A 25,939-nucleotide genomic window follows, 5' to 3' on the forward strand; every position below is an offset into this window, starting at 1 on the left:
TATAACACGGCGTTCCGGCGAATTTATATTGATTCCAAGCATCTGCCTATACGGAACACAAATCTATTGCAGACATGTTTGCCAATAGGATTTCGAAGTGAAAGTCGTTTCAAACATTGTCGTCAGTAATCCAGTATGGCGGCGAAGAGGAGATAAACTAGAGACAAAAATAGCTCAAAATGTGTATTGTACTTTATCAGGATAAAAGCCGCGTTAAACCTGGAGGTGTAACTCACGGATGAAATAAAAGAGCTGACTGTTTAGTACAGAACGCGATACTTGATAGTCGTAGAAAAAAACACTTTGTAGACGAAAGTAGATAGTTGTTAGGTTGTTTTGTACCTGAATTAAAAAAAAAAACTTATATTATGATGATCAACATTTTGAATTGTATTTTATACAGAAATATATTTATTGTACTTGCTTCTGAAAACACCATGGAATTGCTAATCATGAGAGTGGTAAATTTATAATAAAAATTAGTCTATTTATTCTTTCCAAAAACTTGATGACGTCATCTCAAAATTTTGCTGGATAAATCCTATCCAAAATCTAATCAAAAAATATGTAATGTATCTAAGAATTTATCTAACTGTTGAGTTTGGTTTGATAAAGACGATTACACTTATATGGAAAGGTTATCTTTGGTAAATTTATTAGACACATTAATGTTAATGAAGACAAAATGTGAAATTCTTTTGAGATTTAAATTAATAATTTCATTAAAATTCCATTGACTTTAAATTTTGTAATTTTACTTCTCGTAACTTTTTATTCCATATTTTCAGCAATTAATTATTATGGAATCCAGTGTTCAGTTATTGATAATGTAGCCAAAGCGTTTAATAAGCTTTATATTAAATATTTCAGTATTCTTACTTGTATTACATCGGTTTCTGAATAACATTAGGGTATTATAATTTTATTGTTGTGTTTACTTTTTTCTTAATTTAATTTGCCAATATAAAAGTAACGTTTCTAAAAAAACTGAAGCATACGCATACACAGTGACTTACCAAATTTCAAATGGTTTTCACTTTTTTGTAAATATTCTGCAAAAATGGCAAACTATTCAACGTTGTCGTGAAACTTGAAGAAAGGGATAGATCTGCAGTGTCTCACACAAGCTCGCAGGCAATAAATTAGGTTTAATTAAACCGACCATTATCCTGCCGATAGCAGTAATCTCGGTCCATACAACCCACCGAACAAAACAACAAACGCCTGCTTGCACCCTGCCATTTATTCTATGGGGTAGCATACTCAGGGTGGCCTCTGACATCCGTAAAAATCGACTTTGAAAAGACATGAAAATTCTATCAAAATCCAGCGTGAAGCGTGCAAAAACTAACAGCTGAACGCTAAATATGCCTCGTCTCTTCTTATCGAACGCAGCCCCGTATCGCCGTCCTTGTGCCCGAACGAGGGCCCAGCACCCGTGGCTTAATTCCTGTTACGAAAAAGGGGAACGGTGAATTTAAATAGACACTAATGGTTATTTTTCCGTTAAGTTTGCGTACAAAATACGGATGAAAATTCACATACGACATGGCCACGGTGGATCTAGTTAGCTGCGACGATTAAATTGACACGTACCAGGAGGACGTCTTAAGGGTAGCTTTGGTCATACTTGTCTTACGGACGCTAATTGTTTTGTTCTGCCTTTTTAACGGCCTGAATAATCGTGTTTTGTGCGTGAATTACACAAAACTCGATGTGGAGATGGGGATTAGGTGCCGTGAAAATTCATTTTGACTGCATGTTAATGACATACCTGTTGTCGGATTGCCTCACAAGATAGTTCCGTTAACCCGGGAAACTTCACAAGACAAACATGAGATGCTTTGTGGTTGTGGCTTAGTTTTAGGTAAAAGTGGAGCAGGCGTGGCGCGGATGCAAACAAGGGTGTGAAATTGTACCTACAGTTTCATGCTGGTCGTGGGGACATTTACATTTTCTGGTAAATTTTAATAATAATAATAAAAGAAAATATAGTATTTAGATCCTGAGGCGGATTATGTAAAATTATTACTTTAACAGTAAATCGAAATTAAATAATAATTTTAATTTCATTATTACAACAAAAAATCTGTTTTTAAAATATAGCAGATGCAAACGACGCGATTTTAGATCTCTGACTTGAAGCTGGTGTTCAAGATACGTTTGTGTTATCTAACCTACAGCAGCATTAGGTTTGTTGCTCAGGAATGAATCACTCACTTTTGTTCCTACATCTTTTCGGCGACTTTAATTAACGTCACCTTCTTTATTTCCATTACTTGATATTTCTCATCCGCTGCTACAGATGTTAAATAAAATTTTGTAGTGAGTTAATGAGAATTTCTGGCCGCATGCTAGCAATTTCGTTACGTATGCGTTCCTGTAAGTTTTCATTGTAAATCGGTCTATTGATATAAACGCGATTCTTCAAATAGTCCCACAAAAAAAAGTCAAGCGGTGTCAAATCCGGTGACCTGGCAAGCCACTCAATAGTACCCCTTCGGCCTAACCATCTGCCGGGAAAAGTCTGATTAAAGTACTGCCGCACTTGACGTCCAAAATGGGGTGGAGTACCGCCGTGTTGAAACCAAATAGTTTCGGCTGGTAACTCCGGATTTTGATAACTGGGAAACAATTCTGTAAGTCCAAGCACTATAATCAGAATTTAAATTCCCATTAATAAATAAATAATAGTTTAAAAAACTAAAAAAACACGCTTTTATTGCTAATCGAACTAAAAACTAGAAAATAATTTTTAATGACAGAGTTTAATATTACAGTAGTAGAAGATCAAACAATCAATCATAATAAATCACCTCAAATTAAAATTATAATAAAATTTAAGTTTTTAACAGAATAATTCAATTCAGAGTAAAAAGCGTGGGGTGCTTGATATTTTAAATATTACAATCATTCTATTGGCAACTATCTATGAGAGGATAGTTATGAACCGCAGTAAAATGCACCCCACGCTTTTTACTCTGAATTGAATTATTCTGTTAAAAACTTAAATTTTATTATAATTTTAATTTGAGGTGATTTATTATGATTGATTGTTTGATCTTCTACTACTGTAATATTAAACTCTGTCATTAAAAATTATTTTCTAGTTTTTAGTTCGATTAGCAATAAAAGCGTGTTTTTTTAGTTTTTTAAACTATTATTTATTTTTCATTTTTTAGTCTGCGACAAATTCATAAATTGGGGAATTAATTACTTATTTAGATTTTTCTAGAAAGAACCACTCAGTGGTCTCCGTAGGATCGAGGATCCTGGCGGTCCTAATAAGGATAATGGGAAACTGTTATCAAATTATTGCATTGTCATCGATCCTTGAGACGTATGCAAAGTTTCAAGATGATCAGACTTTTAGAAACCGATGAAAATTAAGCTCAAAGATTCCGTTACATACATACATAGATACAACCCAAGCTAATAAAAGCGTGATAAAAAAAGGACCAATTACATGGTAACCAATAATGCCGCACCAAACATTCAGTTTTTCTAGACGCTATGTGTGAATTTGCTCCATCCAGTATGGATTTGTGTCAGACCAGTACCTGCAGTTATGTCTGTCCACACGACCATTTAAACAGAACGTAGATTCGTCAGAAAACAAAATCATGTTGATAAAATTTTCGTCTTGTTGTTTTCTGTTCATAATAATTTCGGTAAATTCAACTCTACGAACAAAATCATCTTGTTTATGTTTATGTTTACTTTATTGTTTACTTTATTTACGGAAAACTCCATTTTAAAAAAAGATATAAACAAGAGAAATTAACAAAAGTAAACAATCATTTCTTACCATTACTACAAATACAAAATGATATAAACAAGAAATAAAAACGGTCATACTGAATATTACAAAAAAGCTAAACTAAAATAAAATAAAATAAAACTATAACTTATTATAATATAACGAAATCTGAGACCTAAACCGAGTTTTCGACAATTCAAACAGAAATTTCAGATCAGCTTTCATCATTCTTTTCGGCGGATGGTACTGGGCTAGAGTTATACTTGACGCTGGAACCCTAAAAATGTTTTTACTGCGTGTCATCCGGCTACTTATTACAGGCAACAAGAAGGATAATTTTCCTAACAAATATGGTTGATTAATATGCCCATTGATACTGCCGTGAAGAAAGCAGGCATCAGCAACCAATCTTCCACTAAATAATTACTGAATATCCAACATGTTGATTATCATTATCCATATCTTTGTTTAGCTCTTGTACCAAATGGATTTTGTACGGGTGGAACTTTTCCTTTTTCATTATTGTTTTAATTGATTTTCTACTAACATTGTGATTCAGTGCTAATTGTGAGACTGACATTTTGAGATTTTCTCTTGTGTCTAAGAGGACATTAAGAGCTTTTTCATCATTTGTAATAGTTTTTGGCTTCGTAGGGTTTTTGACACCGTCGACATAGAAATGGGCTCTCGCTCCGAATGAATGTCATTGAAAAGTGTTTCTACTTGAGGGATTAATCACTCACTTTTTTCCTGAATCTTTTCGGAGATTTTAGTTAACATCACCTTCTTTACTTCCAGCACTGGATATTTCTGATCCGGGGCTTTAGAAAGGAACTGATTTTTTTTTTAAGTTCTTAGAAAAATTAAATTTTGTGATAGTCATTTGAACATTCGTCCCTCACTCCACATTATATATTTGCTTTGTGTTGTGTACTAGGTTTCAAAAAAAGTACTATTCTGAAGGAGCAGACTTCGAACGCTGAAATTTTGTAGAAATAAATAAGGCATAAGGTCAACTAATTGATTCAATTTTTAACAAAAAATGACAAAATTTATTTGCAAAAAAATTAATTTGTTGCATCGTGGCGCACTCTAAAACTTGCTGGAAATCAGATGATCGATTGCATTTTGAGGCAACGTGTTCAACGCTATCTGCAACTGTGGACGTAATTCATCTAACGCGTTGGGAGGATGAGGTGAACGAAGCAGTCTTTTCTTCATCATGTCCCAGACATGTTCGATTAGATTGAAATAAGGTGACCGTGGCGGCTAGGGCAAAAGATTAAGAAAGTCATGTTAGCGATGCGAGGACGGGCATTATCTTGTTGGAAAATTACTTCTAGAACTTCTTGTAGCAGCGGAAGGAGAATGTGGCCATAAATAGATACTAGATGGGATTTGCTTTCGTACCGTATTGTTTCCCACACCATCACCCCGGGAGTTAAAATTGTAAATTTTGCCTTTGAACTTTAGGTCCTCTAATCCTTACACATCCGTAAGAATGGCACAAACAAAATCCGGATTATTTGCTGAAGACGACTTCTTGACACTCAATGTCCCAGTGTTGTCTATTCCTTTAGTGTAAAAGCTTTACGTTATCGTGTCCGAGGAAGACGTAAACAAGGACTATACGAGCCTAATCCAGATGATTGTATTCGGTGATAAATAGTACTCATCGAGATTCTACTTCCAAGTGCTCTGATCTAGTTTCCGTTGAAACACAATCCAAACTGACAGTTTAACCCCTCTTGGAGGTTAGGATGCCGTTGTTGTTAGTTTTTTTCTTACATGTCGGTAATAAATACTGAATGCGGACGGCAAATCTGCTGAAACTGATGAGGAATTATAGAACATTTCGTACACTGTGGCAAAAACTCGAGGATACGTATCAGTCAAAAAGACCTGCACGGAAAGCATTGTTACTGAAGAATTTTACCTTGAAGAAACGAACGAAGGTGACAACATTCACGAATACTTATGTGAATTTTTTGATTCGTTCAATAAGCTAACGGAGATGGAAGTAAACATAAACGGTGATTTTACTCGCAGACATGTTACTGCATAGCTTGCCAGCAAGTGGTGATTGAAAGTCGTAATACATTTTCAGTGCCTGACAATCTGTGAACGAAAATCATCGACGAGTGTAATGCGAGGAAGAATATGAGAACGTCGAATTCAAACCAGGGTGCTATGCACATCCAGAAGAAAAAGCAGAAGAACAAAAAGAACAAAGCAAATGAGGTAAAGGACGACAAGAAGGAAAAAACTTTCAACTTCAAGTGTTTCAAGTGTCGTCAAAGGACATAGACAGTCGCATAGTCCACTCAAAATGGGGAAGAATAACACTTCTGCAATTGTAGTTCTTTTATCAACCGAAGTGAAAGTCGAACTGTGTCAGAACGTAAGCAAGGCGACCGAGAGAGTAATTGGTGTCTTGACAGCGTATGCACGTTCCACCTGTGTCGAGATATGAACATATTCATGAAGGTTGACAGCAACCCAGGCGGTTAAGTAAAATTGGCTAGCGATGCATCTGAAAAAATCACAGGGAAAGGCACTGACAGAATTAAAATCAAAAGAAATGACGACCTGTGCGATGTAGAAGTGTTCAATAGGGATACTAAGTGCGGTTCCCCAAATATCAAGCTGAGACAAAAGACAAAGCGAGTCGATGATCTGTACTACCTCACGAATCGAAAGTTGTCTAAAGATTGTCTTCAATTCTGGTACAGATGAATCAACCATGTGAATTTTTAGGACCTCGTCGATGCATCTAAGGGGCCAATTCCAAGTTGGTGGCGCAAGTCACTGGTGCAGCGCAACTTTATAATGCTAACTTGGGTATCAAATGCTGGTTGCTAGGGGTGACGGAATCAACAAACGCAGTTTTGTCGAACTTTCCATTGAAATTTGCACCATGGAGTTGCGGCACCTCTAGTAGGCAGTGCAAGTTGGCGCAATTTATCTCGAAAAATTGCGCTTGTTTATTCCGTCACCCCTAGCAACCAGCATTTTGTTACGGGACCGGCTTCTGGACGTGGTGGAACCCACCCCACGACGACGGGCTCCGTCTTGAGAAAGACGTGCGCTCGAGAGGTTGCGAAATTAGGAGCGGGAAAAAAGGTGTTGAAAGAAAACGCAGAACTAGCGTAACGAGTCACGGGGGCCCCTGGAGTGGATTCCTTGGGTCGCCGGCCGGCCGCACCAGCGCCGGAGTGGTCTTCCTCCAGGTCCCCGAGGTGGTTGGATGGCTTCTTCTTCCTCTAGTCCTCGCTGCCGACTGCCACGAGTCTCCCGATTTTTTTTTTTTTTTTTTGGTGGAGGGGAAATGTCTACGCAGACCACCGTAATGGTTCTTGGCCTCTTCTGCGGCCTACGGTGGTACTGGGGGAATGGTTACCGCCCTAAAACCCCTCCTTCTTCTGCTCGGGTACCAGGACGTTGTCCCTTACACCCACAACGCGCATCCCGGTAGACACAGCGGGGGCTGCGCTACCGAGCTCGGTTGAGCTATTGATTGCCTAGGAGTTGGCCCCCATCGTCGGCTCTTCCTCGCGGTCCTGCGGCCGGTGGAGAGATCTGAAACAGAAAAAATGCGCTATGCGCTGGCGTTAGATGTGCAACACCTTGGAGGCGATGCGGTCGGGAAGTTGGGAAGGCCGGGAAAGGCCGGTCGGTGGAGACGGCAGGTGGTGTTACTTGCCGATTCGGTCTTCAAGCAGCGCCCTACGGGGCCGCTTGCGACTGGGGGGGGCTTCCTCGTCGAACTCGTAGTCGACGGCTTCTCGCACCAGGGGGTTGGGGTGCTCTTCAGCTTTCCTGAAGGCTCGGAGGGCGACTTCGTGCAGGAACTCCTTCAGCGGCGGGAGGTTGGCCTCTCGGAGCAGTTGGGCGTTTCTGACGAACCATGGGGCTTTGAAAACCTGTCGGAGAATTTTCGTCTGGATGACTTCCAGACGGTGGAACTGGGTTTTGGAGGGTTCATAGCTCCAGGCCACTGAAGCATAGGACATGGTGGGGCGGATGATGGCGCGATACAGCAACAACTTGTTCCTGATCGACACCTTACTGCGCCTTCCGATCAGCGCAGACAACGAACCCTTTATCTTGTTCGTATTGGCCACGATGTAGTCAATATGAGGGATAAAGGACAGCCGTTTGTCGACGATGACACCTAGGTATTTTGCTTGGCTCCGCCAAGGGATGACCCGGTTAAACATCGTGACGTTTCCTTCAGGCCCAATACGTCTTTTCGAGATAAGAAGCGCAGTGCTCTTTTCTGGATTGACTGTAATGAGCCATCGTTTGCACCACTCCTCCAGCGCATCCACGGCCTCCTGTAAGTAGGAGGTTACGAGGTGCGGCATTTTGGAGCGCGTAAGGATAGCCGTGTCGTCCGCGTAGATCGCAAGGCTAGTTCGGGGGAGTTTGGGTATGTCCGCGGTGAAAACCGCGTACAGGAGCGGGGAAAGCGCCGAGCCCTGGGGGACTCCTGCGCTAATTGGATGCTCCGCAGATAAAGCGTGCCCAATGCGTGCTTTAAACGTGCGGGAATCCAGGAAAGATTGGATGAGCTGCACCATCGCCAACGGCACGCCTGCTTGGTGAAGCTTGTAAACAAGTCCATCATGCCAGACGGTGTCGAAAGCCTTCGCAACGTCGAGGAACACCGCGCCAGTCAATTGTTTCCATTCAATTGATTTTGCGGCGAATTCGACTACTCGGAGGAGTTGTTCGGAGGTTGAGTGTTGGGGGCGAAAACCGAACTGTTCATCGGGGACTACGCCTCGTTCGTTGACGAACTCAGCTAGCCGTTTCCGAATCACACGTTCAGCGATCTTCCCCACGGACGAGAGGAGACTGATGGGTCGATGATTTTCCGGGAAAATATGATTTTTCCCCGGTTTCGGGATGAAAATGACGTGGGCTTCTTTCCACCTAGCTGGAAAAAGACGGAATTTAAACATTGCATTAATTATACCTGCTAGTGCGACGATGGCTTCGTCGGAGAGGTTCTTCAATGCTTTGTTCGGGATGCCATCTGGGCCTGGGGCTTTCCTGGGTTTGAGGAGTCGGATGATTTCGCGGATTTCGTCGGGATGGACTTCGCGGATCTGGTCGTCTTCGTCGGGTTCTGCCATTCGAATTTCTTCGACGGTTTCCTCGACGAGGTCCAGGTGCTCGTCATCTGCATCAGGGTCGATGTTCGTCTGGCATTGGTTCTCCAGACTGTGAGCGAAGGCGGCGGCTTTGTCCTCTTCTGTGAAGACGATGCCGTTGTTCGCGCTGTGGATCGGTGGAAGTTGCCGCTTGTCGCTTCTCAGCGCTTTGGCCATTTTCCAGGTCGATCCGTCCACGGTGTTCAGGGATTCTAGTCGTTGTTCCCACTGCTCGTTCCTAAGATTGAGCAGTGCTCGCCGGACTTCCCATTGGAGGCGGTTCGCTGCAGTCCGGTCGTCCTGTTCTCCAGTTCGTCGTGCTGTTCGTCTGGCTCTGTTCTTTTCCCTGATGAGATTCGCGATACGCTGTGGTATCGCGGGCCGTTTGAATGGCCGCACAGGGCGTCGAATTGAGGTCGCGTCGATGGAGGCCCGGATACGATTTTCGTAGTCCAGGGTTGCTCTTTCGACTTGCTCGCTGTCCTGGAAATTCGTTACAAACTCACCAAAGTTGCCCTTGATATGTTCGGCGAATTTCGTCCAGTCCGTGGTCGTGATTATGTTGGCCGCGGGATCGTTGGGTTCGTTCCCGATGCGCATAATCACCGGGAGGTGGTCGGAGTGGAGCTCGTCGACGACGTTGACGTCCACTTCGTGTCGGAGATTCTTGACGAGGGCAATGTCCAAGACATCACCTGGTGCATCTGGTCGGGCTCGGTGGTAGAACGTCGGTTCCTCGGTGGAGATGACGTCTACTTCCGCGGTGTTATGGAGGAAGGTTAGGAGACGCCTTCCGTTCGCGTTGTTCTGGCGGCTGTGCCAGTCCGAATGCTTGGCGTTGAAATCGCCAGCTGCGATGGTGGCCTCTTCGCCTGCGACGAGGTCAGCGATGTCTTCAACCTGGAGCGTGTTGGAGTTGTTGTAACAAGCGATTAGGCGCAGAGGCCCTCTCGCAGTCACAACGGTTACCGCCGTCGCTTCTAGTTGTCGGAGATCGGGGACGTAAGAAGAAGAGTGTTTAATCTCTTTTCTTACGTAGATGGCCGTTCCTCTCCCGTTTCCGTCCCGTCGTTCCGTTCGGTGCAAGGTGTAACCCGGCATCTTGGGATTTCGGGAGTCCCACAGGAGGTTCGTCTCGTTGACGAGGATGGCATCGAGCTGGTGGTCTTCCATGAACTCTTCGAGTTCATAACGCCCGCTCCGGAGTCCATTGGCATTCCAGAAGGCGATCTGTAATGAATTTACAATTAGTGGCGTACTACCCATCTAATTTTTAAAAAGGAGGGGAAGGAATGCCGCCATTTTCTCCGCCATGGACTGCGAGTCCTTGGCGGCGGCGATGGCGGTCATCAGTTGGGTCTTCTGGAGCTGCAGGTCGGCCTGTTGGCGAGCCGTGAGGGCGACCTTCTTGGGAACGGGAGCGGGTTTAGGTTTTGGGGTGGCCTTGGGGAGGGCACCGCGTTTGGGGGCGGCGGTCCTGGGGGCGGTCGTCTTGGACGATGTGGGAGGCTTCTTGGAAGCCTTCTGTTGCTGCGATTTGGGGAACTTGGGACACCCCTTGTAGCTGGCCGGGTGTGGCCCGCTACAATTCGCGCATTTCGCGGGCTGCCTGCGTTGCTTCTCGCAGTCGCTGGTCTGGTGATCGGCGCCGCACTTGACGCAACGGTGTTCGGCCCTGCAGTTCCGCTGGGAGTGGTGGAACCGCTGGCAGCGGTGGCACTGGGCAGCATCCTTCCTCTTGTGGGGCTTCTCCACCTTGACGGAGAGGCCGCAAAGTGTCTTCACCTCGAAAACTTCGGCCTTCTTGGCCATAGGCATCTCGGCGAGGACGAGGGGCATCGGGCGGTCGTTTCGGCTCATCCGACTGACCTGAATTGGTTGGAGACCCAGAGACTCCAGGTCTTCCAACACCTCCTGGCTGGCAACTCCTACGGCGATGCCGCGGATGACTACGCGGAGAGTTTTCTCCTCCGGGAGCGTGAAGGTGTGATACTGCACCTTCATGTTGTCCAGAAGTCTTACCAGGCTTCTGAAGTCGCTCACATCGACTGGCTGAATCCGCACCCCTTCCGGGGTGGATTTCGCCTTCGAATACCGGATGGAGTTATCCGTCATCCGACGCGAAACTTCTGACCATCTCTGGCCGTCCCGCAGGATTATGGGCGGAATCCTGCTTTTCGGGGTGGTTGGGGGACGTGGTGTCACCACGGGGACCTCCGTCTCCATGGTCTCCTCCTGGGGCTCGGGCCGGGGCTCGGCGGGGGTCTCGTCGACGACCGGGGTGGTCTCGGCGGTGGTGGCGGGCTTGGCCCTGGCGGTGTCCCGGCTTGGGCCTGCCGGGGGCTGGGGCTGGGGCTTCTTTTGCTGCTTGGCAGCAAGGGGGGCCCTCTGGGGCTTGGGGTTGACCTGCTGCTTCTTGCCAGCAGCAGATGGGGCTGGCTTCTCCGTGGCCGCGGGCTTGGCTGGTGGCTTGGGCTTCACGGTCGGGGGCGGAGACGCAATTTTCGGCTTTTTGGCCGAAGTGGAAGGCGTGGGGGCTTGCTCCTCGCCGCTAAGGGCGGAGAACATATTGCCAGTCGTGAAGACTGGCTGGGGGGTGGGGGTGGCTGGCCTCTTTGCGCCAGCTCTGGCGGTGGGGACCTCCTCGAAGGGGGACTCCAGGGGGGCCTCTTCGGACGTGATGTCCATGGACTCGTCCGAGTCCGAGGTGTCATCGTCGGTGGAGGTCTCGGCCGGGGTGTAGACCTCCTCCATTTTCTTCTCGATCCTCGAGATCCTTCTGGCATGCTTCTTCAATGCTGCCTCCATCCTGGACACGATGGCCAAGATTCTCGACAGCATGGCATCTCCTGGGGCCCCTGCCTGCGCCATGGTGGCACTGACAGAGCCTGGGACGTGTTGTGGTTGCGAAATTATTTGTGCCACATCGACCACTAATCGCTTTGAAAAAAGCAGCGTAGCCGATGGAAAACGTTGCGAAACGTTGCACAAGGGATGCTAGCGATAGCGCGCTGAAAAGCACAGTAACGCAGCGAACTCGGTGAACTTCACTGGAGCGTTGGGTCACAGCACGACGGCAGATTCACAAAAGCAAAAAATATGCAAAAGCAAACTCACCACCGGAACAGACAACCTTCCTCTCCAACTGACGACTCACGACTATGATGTGCCACGAGTCTCCCGAACCGCGCCACTTTTATAGACTTGCGTCAGCTCCGCCCACCAGTTCGGCACGATTCCAGGATTCTCATTGGTTGCAGCGCTCTGATGTTTTGATCCGGTAACAATTTGATACCCAAATTAGCATTATAAAGTTGCGCTGCACCAGTGACTTGCGCCACCAACTTGGAATTGGCCCCTTAGACTGCAGCTATTTATAGCCTAACCTTACCCGATAAACAGAACATGTGAGCTGCGAAGTTTGTTTCAAGGGGAAGACGACCAGATCACCATTCTCGTAAAAAACAGATCGAAACACGACCAAGTAGGAGCTTATATACACAGGCATATGTGGCCCGATGGTGTTTCTTCGAATGGCTGATCGTTGTATTTCCTCACCTTCATTGATGATTGCTCACGATGGATTGAGGTACGATTCACTAAAGTCAGGCGTTTGAAGAGTTCAACGGATTCAAGGCGTTCGTCGAGAAGAAACACGATGTACCCATCAAGGAGCTTCAGTCCGATAACGGTGGCGAGTACGTGAATGCGGAATTTAATGAATCTTTTCTTAATCAAAAGGCATTAAATGTTGATTCACAACTTCCTAGCCCTAGATGCCGCAATAGAACGGGATGGGGGAGAGGATGAATAGAACGTTGATCGAAATGGCTCGGTGCCTCTTAATCCTGTAGGTAAGCGAAGAAAAATGTTGCTTCCCCGGTGGGAATCGAACCGCACATTTACCGTTTGCCGATCTGTCATCATCACTCTGAAGTTGCATCTACGGCGTATCCCATCAGAAGCCGATGTCCTACAAAAAGAACGAGGCAAAAACTAAATACCAGATTTGAAATGGCAGCATACCAACTGTCTACTACTTCCGAGAATTTGGATATAGGGCATTCGTTTTAGACAAGACACCAATTAAGGTGAAGCTAGACAATAGATCAAAAAAGTGATTTTTGTGGGATATGCTGATCAATCAAAGGCGTATCAAATATGGCTGCCGGACCCCAAAAAGACTGAATTTACGAGAGACGTGAAATTCTTAGAAAGCGACCAGAATTTCCTTAATAAGAAGGACCCCGAATGTGATTGGTTTGATATAGAAATTGCTAGGAAATCTGCCTACAAGCCGAATCGATTGATGAAAAAGTATTCAGACACCATTTCGACGGCTTGGAGGGTTGAGGATCATCAGAACTAGAAGACCGGGACAACTTTGAAAGAATACGCTAAACAAGTTGTTCTGGAATGATGTAGATGTCGCTGAGATTTCCACGTTGAAGGCCCTGTCTGGACACGAATATCCGGAGTGGATAGATGCTATGGCTTGTGAAGTCAAGTTTTTAGTTAAAAATAATTCTAGGCGGCTTGTGGACAGGCCGGATGGTAAGCGCATTATAGTTAGAAAGCATTATTTATGCGAAATAATTATTTTTGTTCACAATCGGTCAGTAATGTGAAACTTTCAAACTCTTTAAAAGTTTGTAAGTGAGCTATTACATATTTCACTTCAATCTTAAGGATGGAAAGTGACATACGTCACTTATCTGTCACTTTCTACCCAAGAGATGGAAGTAACCGTCACTTTCCACCCAAGAGATGAATGTGAATGTCACTTGCAACCGTAAAACATTACGTATGTGTAATTACACTGTGTTTCAAATAAAATGCACCACCTAGAAGGAGTAGGCGTAGAATGTTGAAATTTGGTGGAGAAGACTATTGCATATAGACAAACATTTGATTAAAATTTCAAAAAAAATAAATAAAATGTCTAACACAAGAAATGTTAATAATGTGTTAAAATTCCACGTGCGCGAATACAAGACTGTACTCTTCTAGGCATGCTTAAAATGAGATGATCTATTGCCTGTCGGGGTATCTCATTCGAGGCATTTTGAATTTGTTGCAGCAGTTCTTCCAAAGTCTTTGGAGGATGTGGTAAATTGCGCAGTCTTCTGTGCATTACATCCTAAACATGTTCAATTGTTGATAAATCTGGTAATCGGGCAGGGCAGGGTAAGAAGTTGACGTTATTTTCTTCAAACACACTTTAAGTTAATATGGTCACATGAGGCCACGCATTATCTTGTTGAAAAGATGTTCTTCGACGGTTCTAGAGGTAAGGAAAAAGAATTTGATTTAACACGTTATAGATGTAACGCCGGGCATTTAGCGTGCCTGGAATGAACACTAAGGGGGTACTTCAACAGATGTGTATACCACCCCATATCATTACTCCAGGTGTTAGAGCGGTATGACGTCTCTGTACAAATTCCAGATTTTACCTTTGGCCTCGAGGCCTTCGAACACGTATGCGTCCATCAGAGTGCCACAAACAAAACCTAGACTCGTTTCTAAACATTATGACATTCCACTGTTACAGCCATTGCTGCCCATCTTGGTACCAGTGAAGCCTGGTAGCTTTGTGTTCTTGTGGTAAGGGAAGTTTACAGTTTGGACCATAAGATCTCAAGCCAAAGGAACGAATTTGGCGGTAGATGGTACTCCTCGGATTCTGTGCCTAATTGCTGTCATCCAGTCCATCCCGACTGATCGTTATGGTTACCAGGGGTATTGAATAACACTTCTTCTTAGCAAATGATCTTCGCGTTCTTGGGTGACTCTGAAACGGTTGGTACCCCTGCGACGCATTTGTAGCTCTTCGTTGTTCCATTCTCGACTTGTTCTTGATATCGTAGAATACGTTGGGCCTAGTCTTCTAGTGATTTCCCGAAATGGTAAACCAGCCTCATGTAACCCAATAATTCGCCCTCTTTCAATAGGTGTTATCTGTTGAAAATTACCTCGTGTGCGAACTCGTAGCATTTTTGCAAGCACAATCATGACAAATGTCAAGTCAAATTGCAAAAGAATCTTACTCAAGTATCTTTAAAAGATAATCAACAAATTAATAAAAATCGATTAACACCCGGTATATTATCAAAACGAGTTGTAGTTTTTAATTCAAATTTTAATCAAATGTATGTCTATATGCAACAGTCTTCTCCACCAAATTTCAACATTCTACGCCTACTCCTTCTAGGTGGTGCATTTTATTTGAAACGCAGTGTATTTAATTAACGGTAGATGGAAATAAGCGATTATAAATGTAAGGAGACCCTGTGGTCAAGAGTTTGACACTTTTTGATTGGTGTTCCCATTTCATTTCATATTATTATCACCGGCTATAGCCTTGAATTTGATGTTTGTCAATGTTAAAAGTTGAATTTTATTAGCAATTTTCGAGATAAATCTACTGTTCTTCATAGTGAAAATATATTTATTTCGGCCTTTTGAGGAAGAAACTCCAATGGTGCATTTTTTAAGAATTGTTCTATGTTCTCTTTCGTAAAAATGCTACATTTTCAGCTTTACATGCCATATTTTGCTTTTCCAGGTAGACTATTAGTTCTACAAATTTGGAAATATCAGCTTTTTGTTTGATATTTAATGTGGTTCGCAGCTTTGAATAACTTGTCTATAAAGTTGGTTTCTTATCTTGAGATAGTACCCCGAAATACGCCAACATAACATTTTCCGACGTAATATTTTGTAATTTATTCTGGGCGCACCAATCAACGTATGCTTGGAAAGCCTTTTGATAACGTGACTTGCTTCTTTCTGGCAAAAGGTTCCCAGTCACTTTTTTTGCAGCTTCCCGAAGTTCGGGAGGAGTACAATTCATATCATCATCTGACATTTTAAATAAAATTTTATTAATTAAACATTGCTTGTCAAGTTGTGTCAATTTTTGTATTTTTCAACGCCTGCTGAGTTACTCATATTAACCAGAAATCAAACGATTGTGAATAAAATAGTATACAAACCTCGGCAAAAGTACCATGCCTGTGTGGAATACTTTCCGTCTCGGTATGTAATATACTATTACAAGACATTTACTTCCGTGGCCATACTGGGTTCTATACGTGCTACACTTGCCGCAACTCTTGCTAAAGACATGAAAATTCGACAGCTTGATATAAGAACAGCTTACTTGAATGGAGTTATCAAGGAGTAGATTTTAATTGCGACCTCGAGACATTTAGAAGAGACATTTACTTAACCACAATGCGACAAGAGAAATGATGATCCAGGCAGAAGCAAGGAAGATGTTGTTAACCTTAGCGTTAATTTTTCAACTTGCTATATAAATCGCAATTTTAGACGTTACTTCCGTATCTTGCCCTGATGTTCTCACAAGTTCTCATCTACAATTGATTAAAATATATGTTACTCCAACAATCTACACTGTTACCAAAATCTATGGACTACTTAGTATGCAATACAGTGGAAAAACCTTGCTAGCAATATGTATATATATATGAGATTGTGTTTAGAATAAAAAAACAATTGATCTATTGTTTTACTAATCTAAAAATACAATGTATGCAAATGTGTACAACCATACGGTGTTATAAAACACAAGATGTGACAGAATTACATCTTGAAAACTGTGACTATCGTACATCAGTTTGAAATAATGAAGTTATTATAACCTGCAGATAATTATTGATTATTATTCTACTAAAAGTACAAGTTTGAACAGGACATTTTTTCAAAATCCAGTAATGGTACAAAAATTTTAACAGTGACGGTAGCAGAAAAGCTCTTACAACTTTGTCCACGTGTTTACAGTTTCTTCTAACACCTAATGTGGGTCCACCAAATATTTCAATTAACACGTTCAAGATTTAATGGGGGGGCGACGTTCTTTTTCTATTCTTATGAAGTGATGTTACAACCAAAGACTATTTTTTTGTGCGTAACAAAGTTTGTCTGGAGTGGGATACTATAGTTACGCATTTTTATATTAAATAATTAAATAAACCGTTTTAGTAGGCTGTGATCCAAACGGTTCAGTGAAAAAGCAATACAACGAACAGAATTAAATTGAATCCTCTTTCATGCTAGCACTATATTAACTTTTTATTTTCATATTCAATGCTGTGGCAAAAAGTTTATTTTTTTTATGTAAAGTAATATAGAATAACAGCTATTTCTGAGTAGTTTTGCTGAAATCAAATACTTTTTTAATATAAGTTGTATACGTTTTGAGGTAGTCTTAAGTGGCAGTGATGCAAAAATTATATACTTGTAAATATTTCTTGAATAATTTATAATAAGGTTTATTTCAATAGAGGATTGAGTTAAAAATATTCTGGCTATTATTTGTTTCGCACCGCGAGTTTGTTTGTTACAAATATTTAATTTTTAAACTAATTCATGTTGCGGTTACATTGGTTGTAACTGTTTTATGAAAGTTTGTAAAACTGTTTTTAATTAAAGGTGATTAGCGAAATACTGTTGTCTCAACGATAAAGTCAATTATTTATTACGTAGTTCACAATAGGTTTGATAGTTGCAAATCCAACTTAACATTTAGTAAATCATGCGTGAAATTTAACGTTATCATATCACTTTATTTGTGAAATAAACATAAAAAATAGCAGGTTTTCGTTTGATTTTTTTTTTATCTCGCTCACATAAATCACTGGTTTCATCTTATAAACTCGTCTGTTTTCCTGTTCAAATTACACCTGTTGATGTATTGTATCTCCCGAGAGATAGTTTCAGAAGGCCCCCCATAGTGGCCCCCCAAGAGCATACAAGTCCAAAAACGCCACTTTACGAGGCACTGCCTCATTGTGTCCTATTGTAGGTCCGTTATTGTCACAGTTTGTCAACTGCACCACCGGAATTCTAGCCCCTATTGCCCGACGACAGCTCAAAGATGTATGCGATTTTTAAAAACAAGACACAGTAGCCAATAGCTATAAAGTCAAACTGTCTAAAGGTTACATTGATGAATTGGAGTGTGGCGATCGCGGCCTTGTGAGAAATGTGCAGCCGTTCGGTGTTCCTAATGACAAGATAAATAAATTCCGTAAAACGAAGCCAACAATTAATTAAGTGTGGGAAAGATCGGAAGTGATTGATAGAGATCTGAGGCTGTGACAAGAACAGATAAACCGATTATCATTGAAATGTAAATTATGAAAGCCTGTTATTTAAAATAATTGAGATAATCTATTAATGAAACGCATAATCGATTTTATTAGAAGGTAATTTTAATAATGAAGCATGTTGCATAAGCTCCTCCCGGCAACTATGGTCTAGAGTTGACGATTTTAATTTGGAACAAAATAGATGACTAAAGGCCATACTTATCTCGGTTCAATGGCGTGAGTTAAATTGTTATTTTATCATAGTATCAAATTAGCTTCATTAACTCACAAATTATTGTTAGGAGCAATGAATGGAGGTTTATTTTGTTGTTAGTCACGTTCAATTTGTTGGTCTAATAATTTCAACTGCTGCTGTCCTAGCTATTCCATATTTTTTTCTTTTCGATGTTATAGAGAACTCTATTATATTAAACTTAAACATGGTTTACAAAAAATAGTTTAAAATACATACTACTAAAATATTAATTGGGCAAGCAATATTGACTAATGATGGTTCTTTAGTGTAAATTATATACACAATTTTTAAACATTTATTTAATTATCAAAGGATTTTTACATAAAATAAATAAGAAAAATTAGACCAGGGACCACGTTTTCTGTGTGATTTTATAGGTTATTTAACTCCTGTTACGTATCTTTTTTTTTAACTTTCATGTTTGTTTCAGGGTGACGATCCTCCTAAACAAAAGAAGTTGATGGGCTGGCGGTGGTGAGTAGTTATTATACACTAACAAACCTTCGATACATAAATCAACACAGCATCTTCACTCTCTTGTATGATTCTCACTTTTACATCTTCAGTTGTTTCCACTTATTATTAAAAGTAGTGTATTTCAAAGTCGGTCAAATCAGGTGAACGAGGTGGATAGATATGATCTGTGTGGGAGCTAATTAAATGGCCATCATAAAATTCCCTTAAAAAGTTCAAACTTATTTGATCTGTATGAGCTGTTGCGCTGTCATGCTGAATACCCGAAGCGTATGCTACGATAATGAACTTCCGATTCTTGTTTTAGTTGTTTCTCTTGCAATTATTAGGCGATTATACCTGCCTTCAAAAGCTATTACCAGTGAATTCCTAAATTCGGGTCATTCACAACAACCTTCCTTCCAGACAAAGTAAAGAAAGGCCTGAATGGTTTCTGTTCCTCCGTGGTGATTTATAGCCGTGTCTTCGCCTGAAGTCGAAAGTTATACACCGAGTGCACCCCGTGTATTCTTCAATTTTATAGTCCCTATTTGGCAACCTGATTACTTTATTGCCACGCCATAATTTTTAAAAGTACCTCATCCAGCTAAGATTTACTAGACGACGTAAACTCATCATTTCCAATGACACTTTTACAACTAGTGCACCGTTCGGCCATCACACGGCTTTTATTAACGGAAGCTACCGGAACGTAATTGTTTTATGACCGTCCGTGCTACTGTTGTTGCACACACATTTCCGAAAATTTACGCCCCATTTATTGTCCAAGGATGCCAAGAACAGGGCAGTTTAGGGTTTCGAGGAAACGACGAGACACCTCAGAATCGCCGAAACGGTGGTCAAGTGGGAGTTTAATATTTAGTTCCAGCACGATTACGTTTCTTCGAATGTGCGAAATTTAACTGATAGTTGGATAGGTCAAACATAATATATCAAATTTCGTATCGGATTTCACTACTTTTTTAGAAAATATGTGGCCTTTAATGTCGTCAAATAACATCAGTTGACCGATTTGTTGCAATTTCAAAACCTGAAATACCAATAAAATATGTAAAGGCTGTTTGAAATAACCTTCAGCTTTTTCAATGTAGCGTATTTGTCACACCACCAGCACCATCCGTTATAATTTGTTTGGACAAACTAATAAGTCAAATCAATGTTGAATGCAATAGATTTAATGGTCCGAGAGACGTATTTCAGTTTATTTGATATGAAAATTAACTTTTGCCTGTTGTTTAAAGAGAATGCAATGGCGAATGACGAAAATCTCTAGGTCTCTAGGATGTAGGAAAAGAGTTCTTCCATATTTGTCCGAGTTTGTTTGCACAGGAAATGGAGCTATAAATTGTAAAATGTACCCTTCCAAGACGAAATAGTCATACTACCATTCGCACTGACTATATGTAATTTAGTTTTTGCTGAAGAAGGTTACTTAAAAAAACAAAATAAACAAGAAGGCAAATGAAAAAAAAAATTAATGTTGTTGTTTTTTCGCGTTGTAAATGTTTAACTTGTTTATATTTGGTCTGGCACGGAGTGTCGGTTCGCACCTCTCCACCGTTGATAGGAAATGGAGACTCGATTACACCCGTATTGACAGAATATTATACAAATGTGAACATATATTTTAACTGCTATAGATACAGCATATTACAATTACGAGTGTTGTTTGCACGTGTATTTTCATTAATCCTATAAGTTTTTCGATTTTTACCAAAAGCCTGTTTTTTCAAGTGCTTTTTATTGTCTTTGCGAGTGAATCAAGGCTATTCGAGGACTTCTCAACTTCAATAATCACGACTTAAAAGCCCGAATTGCAGAGGTTTTTGTCCGAGTGTTCGAAATTATGAAACGAAGAGTAAATTTGTGTCTAGGGCCTAAGGGCTAAGGGTCTAGCAACTGTTGTAAAGTAAGTGTGGTATTCATGATTTAAATTGTTATAAATAAAAGATTTGGTATGATTTCTAGAACATTTGAAATCTTCGTGGCATCAACTTAAAATAACCTAACTTTTTCTAAATGGGGTTGGATATTCAGGCAAACCAAAACATAACCTTCGAGTTGAAGTTACGCGATATGTTTCACTGCTGACATAACCGTCATACGTAACTAGAGCAGAAATTTAAAAAATCACCCGGTATTAATTTTGGGAGTACAGTAGACTGAACGTTTAGGAAAAATCAGGTGAACGATCAAACAATTGCGCAAGGCTACACCTATTTCTAGCAAGTTTCCTATTGGAAAATGTTCTGACCAACATTTCAGGAAATACACGTATGTCATTTCCGACACGTACAGTACAATGGTCATAATATAATAATGGGATGTATCGTTCCTGATTTGATCAATAAAAAAAATTGGACATGCCGCCGGGGATCGAACCGTCGACCTTTCTTTCATCTGCAAAGAAGAGTGTCCCTATATAGGTCTACGAGTCAGGCTTATGTAGCTGAATATTATAATATTCAAAACATTTTGTTCGACTGTGGCTTAATCAATAATTTTTTGTCCTCTGCTTTGAGGAGACAAAATCATTCAAATCAGACTAATTCCTACGTGACATTCTTTCAATGTATAAACATTAACACTTGAACTTAAGCTTATTATTAGTGCTGAGAGGATATTTTTTCTCGTTGATTATCTGCTTTAAATATATTTTACATTGTCCGTACCGCCAATTCTTGCGTACTATTACAGTTATACCTACCTTGATATTATTATATAAATGACCACTTTCCGTTCTCTGCACATCTTTTGATATGATACCTTTTTCTGTAATACTTGTACTTATTTCAAGAAACAAATTCTCTTTTCAAAAAGACATTTAGGAAACTTTAACAATTAACTTTTCCTCTATTATGTTTTATTTTATACAAAATTGTTTTGAAAAAAATAATAATAATGGCACAAACATAAAAATTTTGTTGCCCATCATATTTATATTCGGCGAAGCTCCAACCATTTTTTCATTCGTACTGCAATAAAATTTATATTTACTATTCCTGGAAAAAAAAGTCTGCATTACACACCGCACGGAATACATATATTTTTTCAAGGTTTGTTTCAGCGGTTCAGCATTTTGCTTCTCTAAAGGGGCCCGCACGACCAAGCTGAAAGCGGCTTGCTGGATTTATTTTTATTTTTTTAATTTGAGAATCGACCAGAGGCGGCCCAGTAATAAAAGCGGCGGTCGACTTGGAGTCACGTGTCGGTCCATAAAACATAGTTTTAAATTTGAGCAATAATCTGCATCGTTTCCACCCCCGCTCGACGTCCGACTCTTTGAACTTCTGTGTTCTTGAAGATTGTTCCGATATGCGTGCCGAATCGGGGAGCGCAAATAATTGTCAAAGAATGTGGTACACAGGTGGCTTTTATAAGCGACCGACGGTGCATATTTTTAATACGAAATAGATTTTTCGAGTTTGCGCAGTGTCGGCACGGCGACAGGGTTGTCACGGTTAATTTGGTTCTCGTTATTTTCGGTGGGGGGTATTTAATTGTATCGTAATTAGGTTATGAATTTTAGTTTTGTTGGGAAGGATTTTTCAAAAAATGTGTTGGTATAAAAACACTGGAACTGTCTACATTTGGTATATATAGTCATGCTCAGAACTATTGTTATATCGTTAGAAAATAAATGTTTCTGACAGCATCTAATTTAACATCACGCTTGTATCCTGATAAGTTTTCCGCTTGAAAATGTTTATCGAAAGCGGTCGGAACGAATATCATGAAGTAGAAAAATACCAAGTCTTGTTGCACAATACTTGAATTTGCCAAATCCTGCTTTAAACACGCGGCACACTTTTAGCAGTTCTTCGGTCATATTCTTTGCGAAAGTTCTGTATTTCCAGTAAATTATTAAAATTGAAACATCTTTTAAATGACGTAATTTTCTGGATGAATCACTGAAAAGTCTCTTGATGATTCTTTTCATAGCAACTGCTGAAATTTTTCATTCGGGAAATGACTAACCATTGGTTTTAAAATAGTGCAGACTGAAGTCGTTTTAAATTATTTCTCGTAGTGTCAGTTGAGCTAAATTTCAGTCCAGTCTTTTTCAATATACATTGTAGTAGTTGTGAACTGTTTAAAATTGAATCCGATCTAATCGATCTTCTTTAGATCATCGATAGCATCGAGCCACTTTACTAATTTGATTGTGATATCCGGAGACGTTTTTTTGGTAACATTTCGTTCACTCCTAAAATTCGACCAACTGAAAGATGTTTCTTATTTCGATATATTTTGGTGAAAGATACTCTTTCCTAATCCGCAATTTTTCGCTTTGTTTTACATTCTCTACGTTTCGTAACAGGCCTTGGGCAAAGAGCCTCGAATAACAGTCCTTTAAATCCATATAATTAGTTAATGGTGGACCACCAATATACCGTACCATCGAAAAAAGAAAAAAAGTTGTTAAATATTGGCTTTTAAAGGTATATCGTTTCGAAATAAGGTTAGATAATTCCGATCGATGTATAATTATAGCGCCGAAGCGCTATTTTAGAAAATTATACAGGTAGCCGCTTTTTCGATCTAATTTTACTAAGCAGGAAAGAGAGGTTTGAGTGATGGATACTTTGCACCGAGCCATTTAAATCAGTAAAATTATAACTTGGCTCCTTTTCTATTACTATTATTACGAATAGGAATAAAAGGATAAAGTGGTGGAAAAAAGGATTTTGACCTCGCGTAAAACCAACTCACGACGAAATGCTTTTACCTGGTTAAGTATAATGCCCAAATTGCCTTCTGACGCTTTCAGCGCCTTTGAAACGTATATTTTAACTACTTTGGTCGTTTTATTTTTATTTTCGGTTTTGTTTGTTTACATCACTAAATTGCTTTGGAGTGAAAGTAAATCTTAATTTGGCAAGACGTAAATGCTGGGTCAAAAAGGAACAAGGAAAATGCTGTTTCATCAAGTCTTCAAACACAGTCGTATTTTAACCAATAGAAGGAAGTTATAGGAGCCCTGTAACTTCAGATCCCGTATTTATCATATGTTTGTTTAGAATACCGTGGTTGAGAAGTTAATGTCTGTGACGTATTCTAACGAACAGGCTTGCGGCAAATGGATGTGGACGAAGTGTATCAACCTACACAAATGTTTTTCATTGGATAGTGGGTGTACCAATAGAAAATAAAATTTTGTATGCAGTGTTATACTTGTGGTGAAAATAAATATCTTGCTACGCGTTAAATAAAAATGTAACTTAATAATAACTTTCCACTCCAAAGATTTACCTTGATTTGATAAACAATTAAAAAATTATCTATTATTAAGTTAATTAAAAGTAGATATTGTGCCATCCAATAGAAAAAATGACTGTAAACGGTGTTTTCCCCATTTTGTTAGTTGGACCAGTTTTTTAATACAATTTTGATGTCATTTATGTTGTTTCACACAGAGGGCCCTGATTTCCGTTCCATTTCACGACACATTACTACAACACAACGTCAGATTAAGCATGTTCGTAGAACGGCTATTACATATTTTTATTTTTTTTTATTTTTCGTAAATTACGCTGAAATTTTAATGAACTTATTACACATTTGTTTATTTAATTATATTACGCAGTTAAAATTGTATGTTTTCTGTTCTAAAGTGAAAATTTTATTTTATGTCGCCAAAATTACGTCATCCATTTATATGCGTCAATTTTGTTTTGCAATTTAAGTTGTTGATCATCCTACCACTTCGAAAACCATAAATTTTTAAGTTTGTTTTTAAATTAAGTAAAAAATTAAGGTTGTAATGTAAAACTTTGTCGTGATGTATTTTTGAATTCCTTACCTAATTTATTCCACAATCTACACACAGCTGTCTCCTCATCCACACTGTATTGTATTTTTCTATTCTTCTTGTTTCACGTATAATTTTCTTTTTATGAATCGGTAATATCGTTTTAGCAATCTAGCCTTAGGATACAGGAATATACAATTTTCCACAAATTATTATTTATGAACTTATAAACCTTTCTCCAGCTTCGATTCCGCTGCCATTCATCGGCGAACGTTTCGTGAAACACATTTTTTATACGTCGTTCTTATTATTTTACCCGTTATGTACATTTGTCGTGATTTTCCGCTTAAAACTAAAAATTGCATTCAATTTGTGGAAACCATTACTTAACATTTTTATATGATAGAAGAAAAACTTATTACGGAACTATCCTGTCACATTTTAAACAACTTGAAAACAAAAACTGAGTGTTTTTTTTCTTTTGCATAGTAGTAATACGCATGGTTATATAGGGATATAGGAGAATCACACACCAAAAATATTTAAAAAATTTATTACTTTACTTTTTACACAGTTGACGAAAATTCATAGACGGAGCTTATTGATAACTTTAAAAGTCTAAAAGCTTAGCAGCCGATATTAACTAAATTTATGAGCCTTATCTTTTACACAAGTATGTACAATGATTAGAACTAATAGTACCAGGTGCAGTTTGAAATAAATACACGTAAATAAAATCAAGCACTTAATTTATCTGTACAAGTTTAGCAAGAGCGTGATGCAATGTGGCCAAGTGAATGTGATGACGTGAAGAAAATTTTCTTCAGTGCACGCGACTTGCACACATATCCATGGTGCCTAAATATGGGTATCCTGATTTGGCTTCGCCGGGCGAATGGGCCCCATAATGGCTACCAGCGAAGAGGCTGAAATACAAACAATGAATTAACAACAAAGTTCACTAACTCGCAGAAAAAATATAATATATGTCACAAATTAATAACAAAATGTTCGCCTGGTGTGTTCGAGTTTAAATCGTTTGCATATATATTACGTCGAAAAAACATTCGAACGTCGATTCCTCATTTGCGGTCGCACGTAACGATAATTGAAGTTATGGTACAGTAAAATATAGCTCATAGTTGAGTGAAAGGATAAGAAGTCTTTTAATGAATGAACCAGCCAATGAGGTCCAGGTTGAGCTTCGCCCGGCAATAAATCGTTCTTCTACCTACGCATTTAACTGATTGAGTAATTTGTGCGCAATGGCAAACGGGGTACTCACGCTCCGCGTACAAAAACGAACGAAATTAATTACGGCATTTTAATAAACAACCAGAGACCGTATTTAAGCCCGGTAAAATAAAGGTAAGGCATTCATTATGTGAAGCACGGACATAAATTAATTGCGTCTAGTAGTGT

At 40.1% G+C, this 25,939-nt stretch overlaps 2 protein-coding genes across 3 annotated transcripts in view; one reads left to right on the top strand and one right to left on the bottom strand.

Moving 5' to 3' along the window:
- The window catches only part of LOC135133221 (protein gooseberry-neuro-like), a 177,189-nt gene that overhangs the window by 38,265 nt on the left and 112,985 nt on the right, over positions 1-25,939 (top strand). Inside the window, exon 2 of the mRNA XM_064061547.1 lies at positions 18,722-18,765. The gene's annotated coding sequence lies outside the window, so the exon portion shown is untranslated. The remainder of the gene's footprint in view (positions 1-18,721; positions 18,766-25,939) is intronic.
- Positions 25,097-25,939, bottom strand: part of LOC135133219 (protein gooseberry-like) — a 29,418-nt gene continuing 28,575 nt past the window's right edge. For both annotated transcript variants that reach the window (XM_064061540.1, XM_064061539.1), the window contains exon 6: positions 25,097-25,443. In XM_064061540.1, the coding sequence (XP_063917610.1) occupies positions 25,341-25,443 (103 nt within the window). In that variant the 3' untranslated portion in view covers positions 25,097-25,340. The remainder of the gene's footprint in view (positions 25,444-25,939) is intronic.

The sequence above is a fragment of the Zophobas morio genome, unplaced genomic scaffold, assembly GCF_036711695.1.
Source record: "Zophobas morio isolate AGI-343-1 ecotype UQ-CSIRO unplaced genomic scaffold, CSIRO_AGI_Zmor_V1 ptg000021l, whole genome shotgun sequence".
In the NCBI taxonomy this organism is placed as follows: domain Eukaryota; kingdom Metazoa; phylum Arthropoda; class Insecta; order Coleoptera; family Tenebrionidae; genus Zophobas; species Zophobas morio.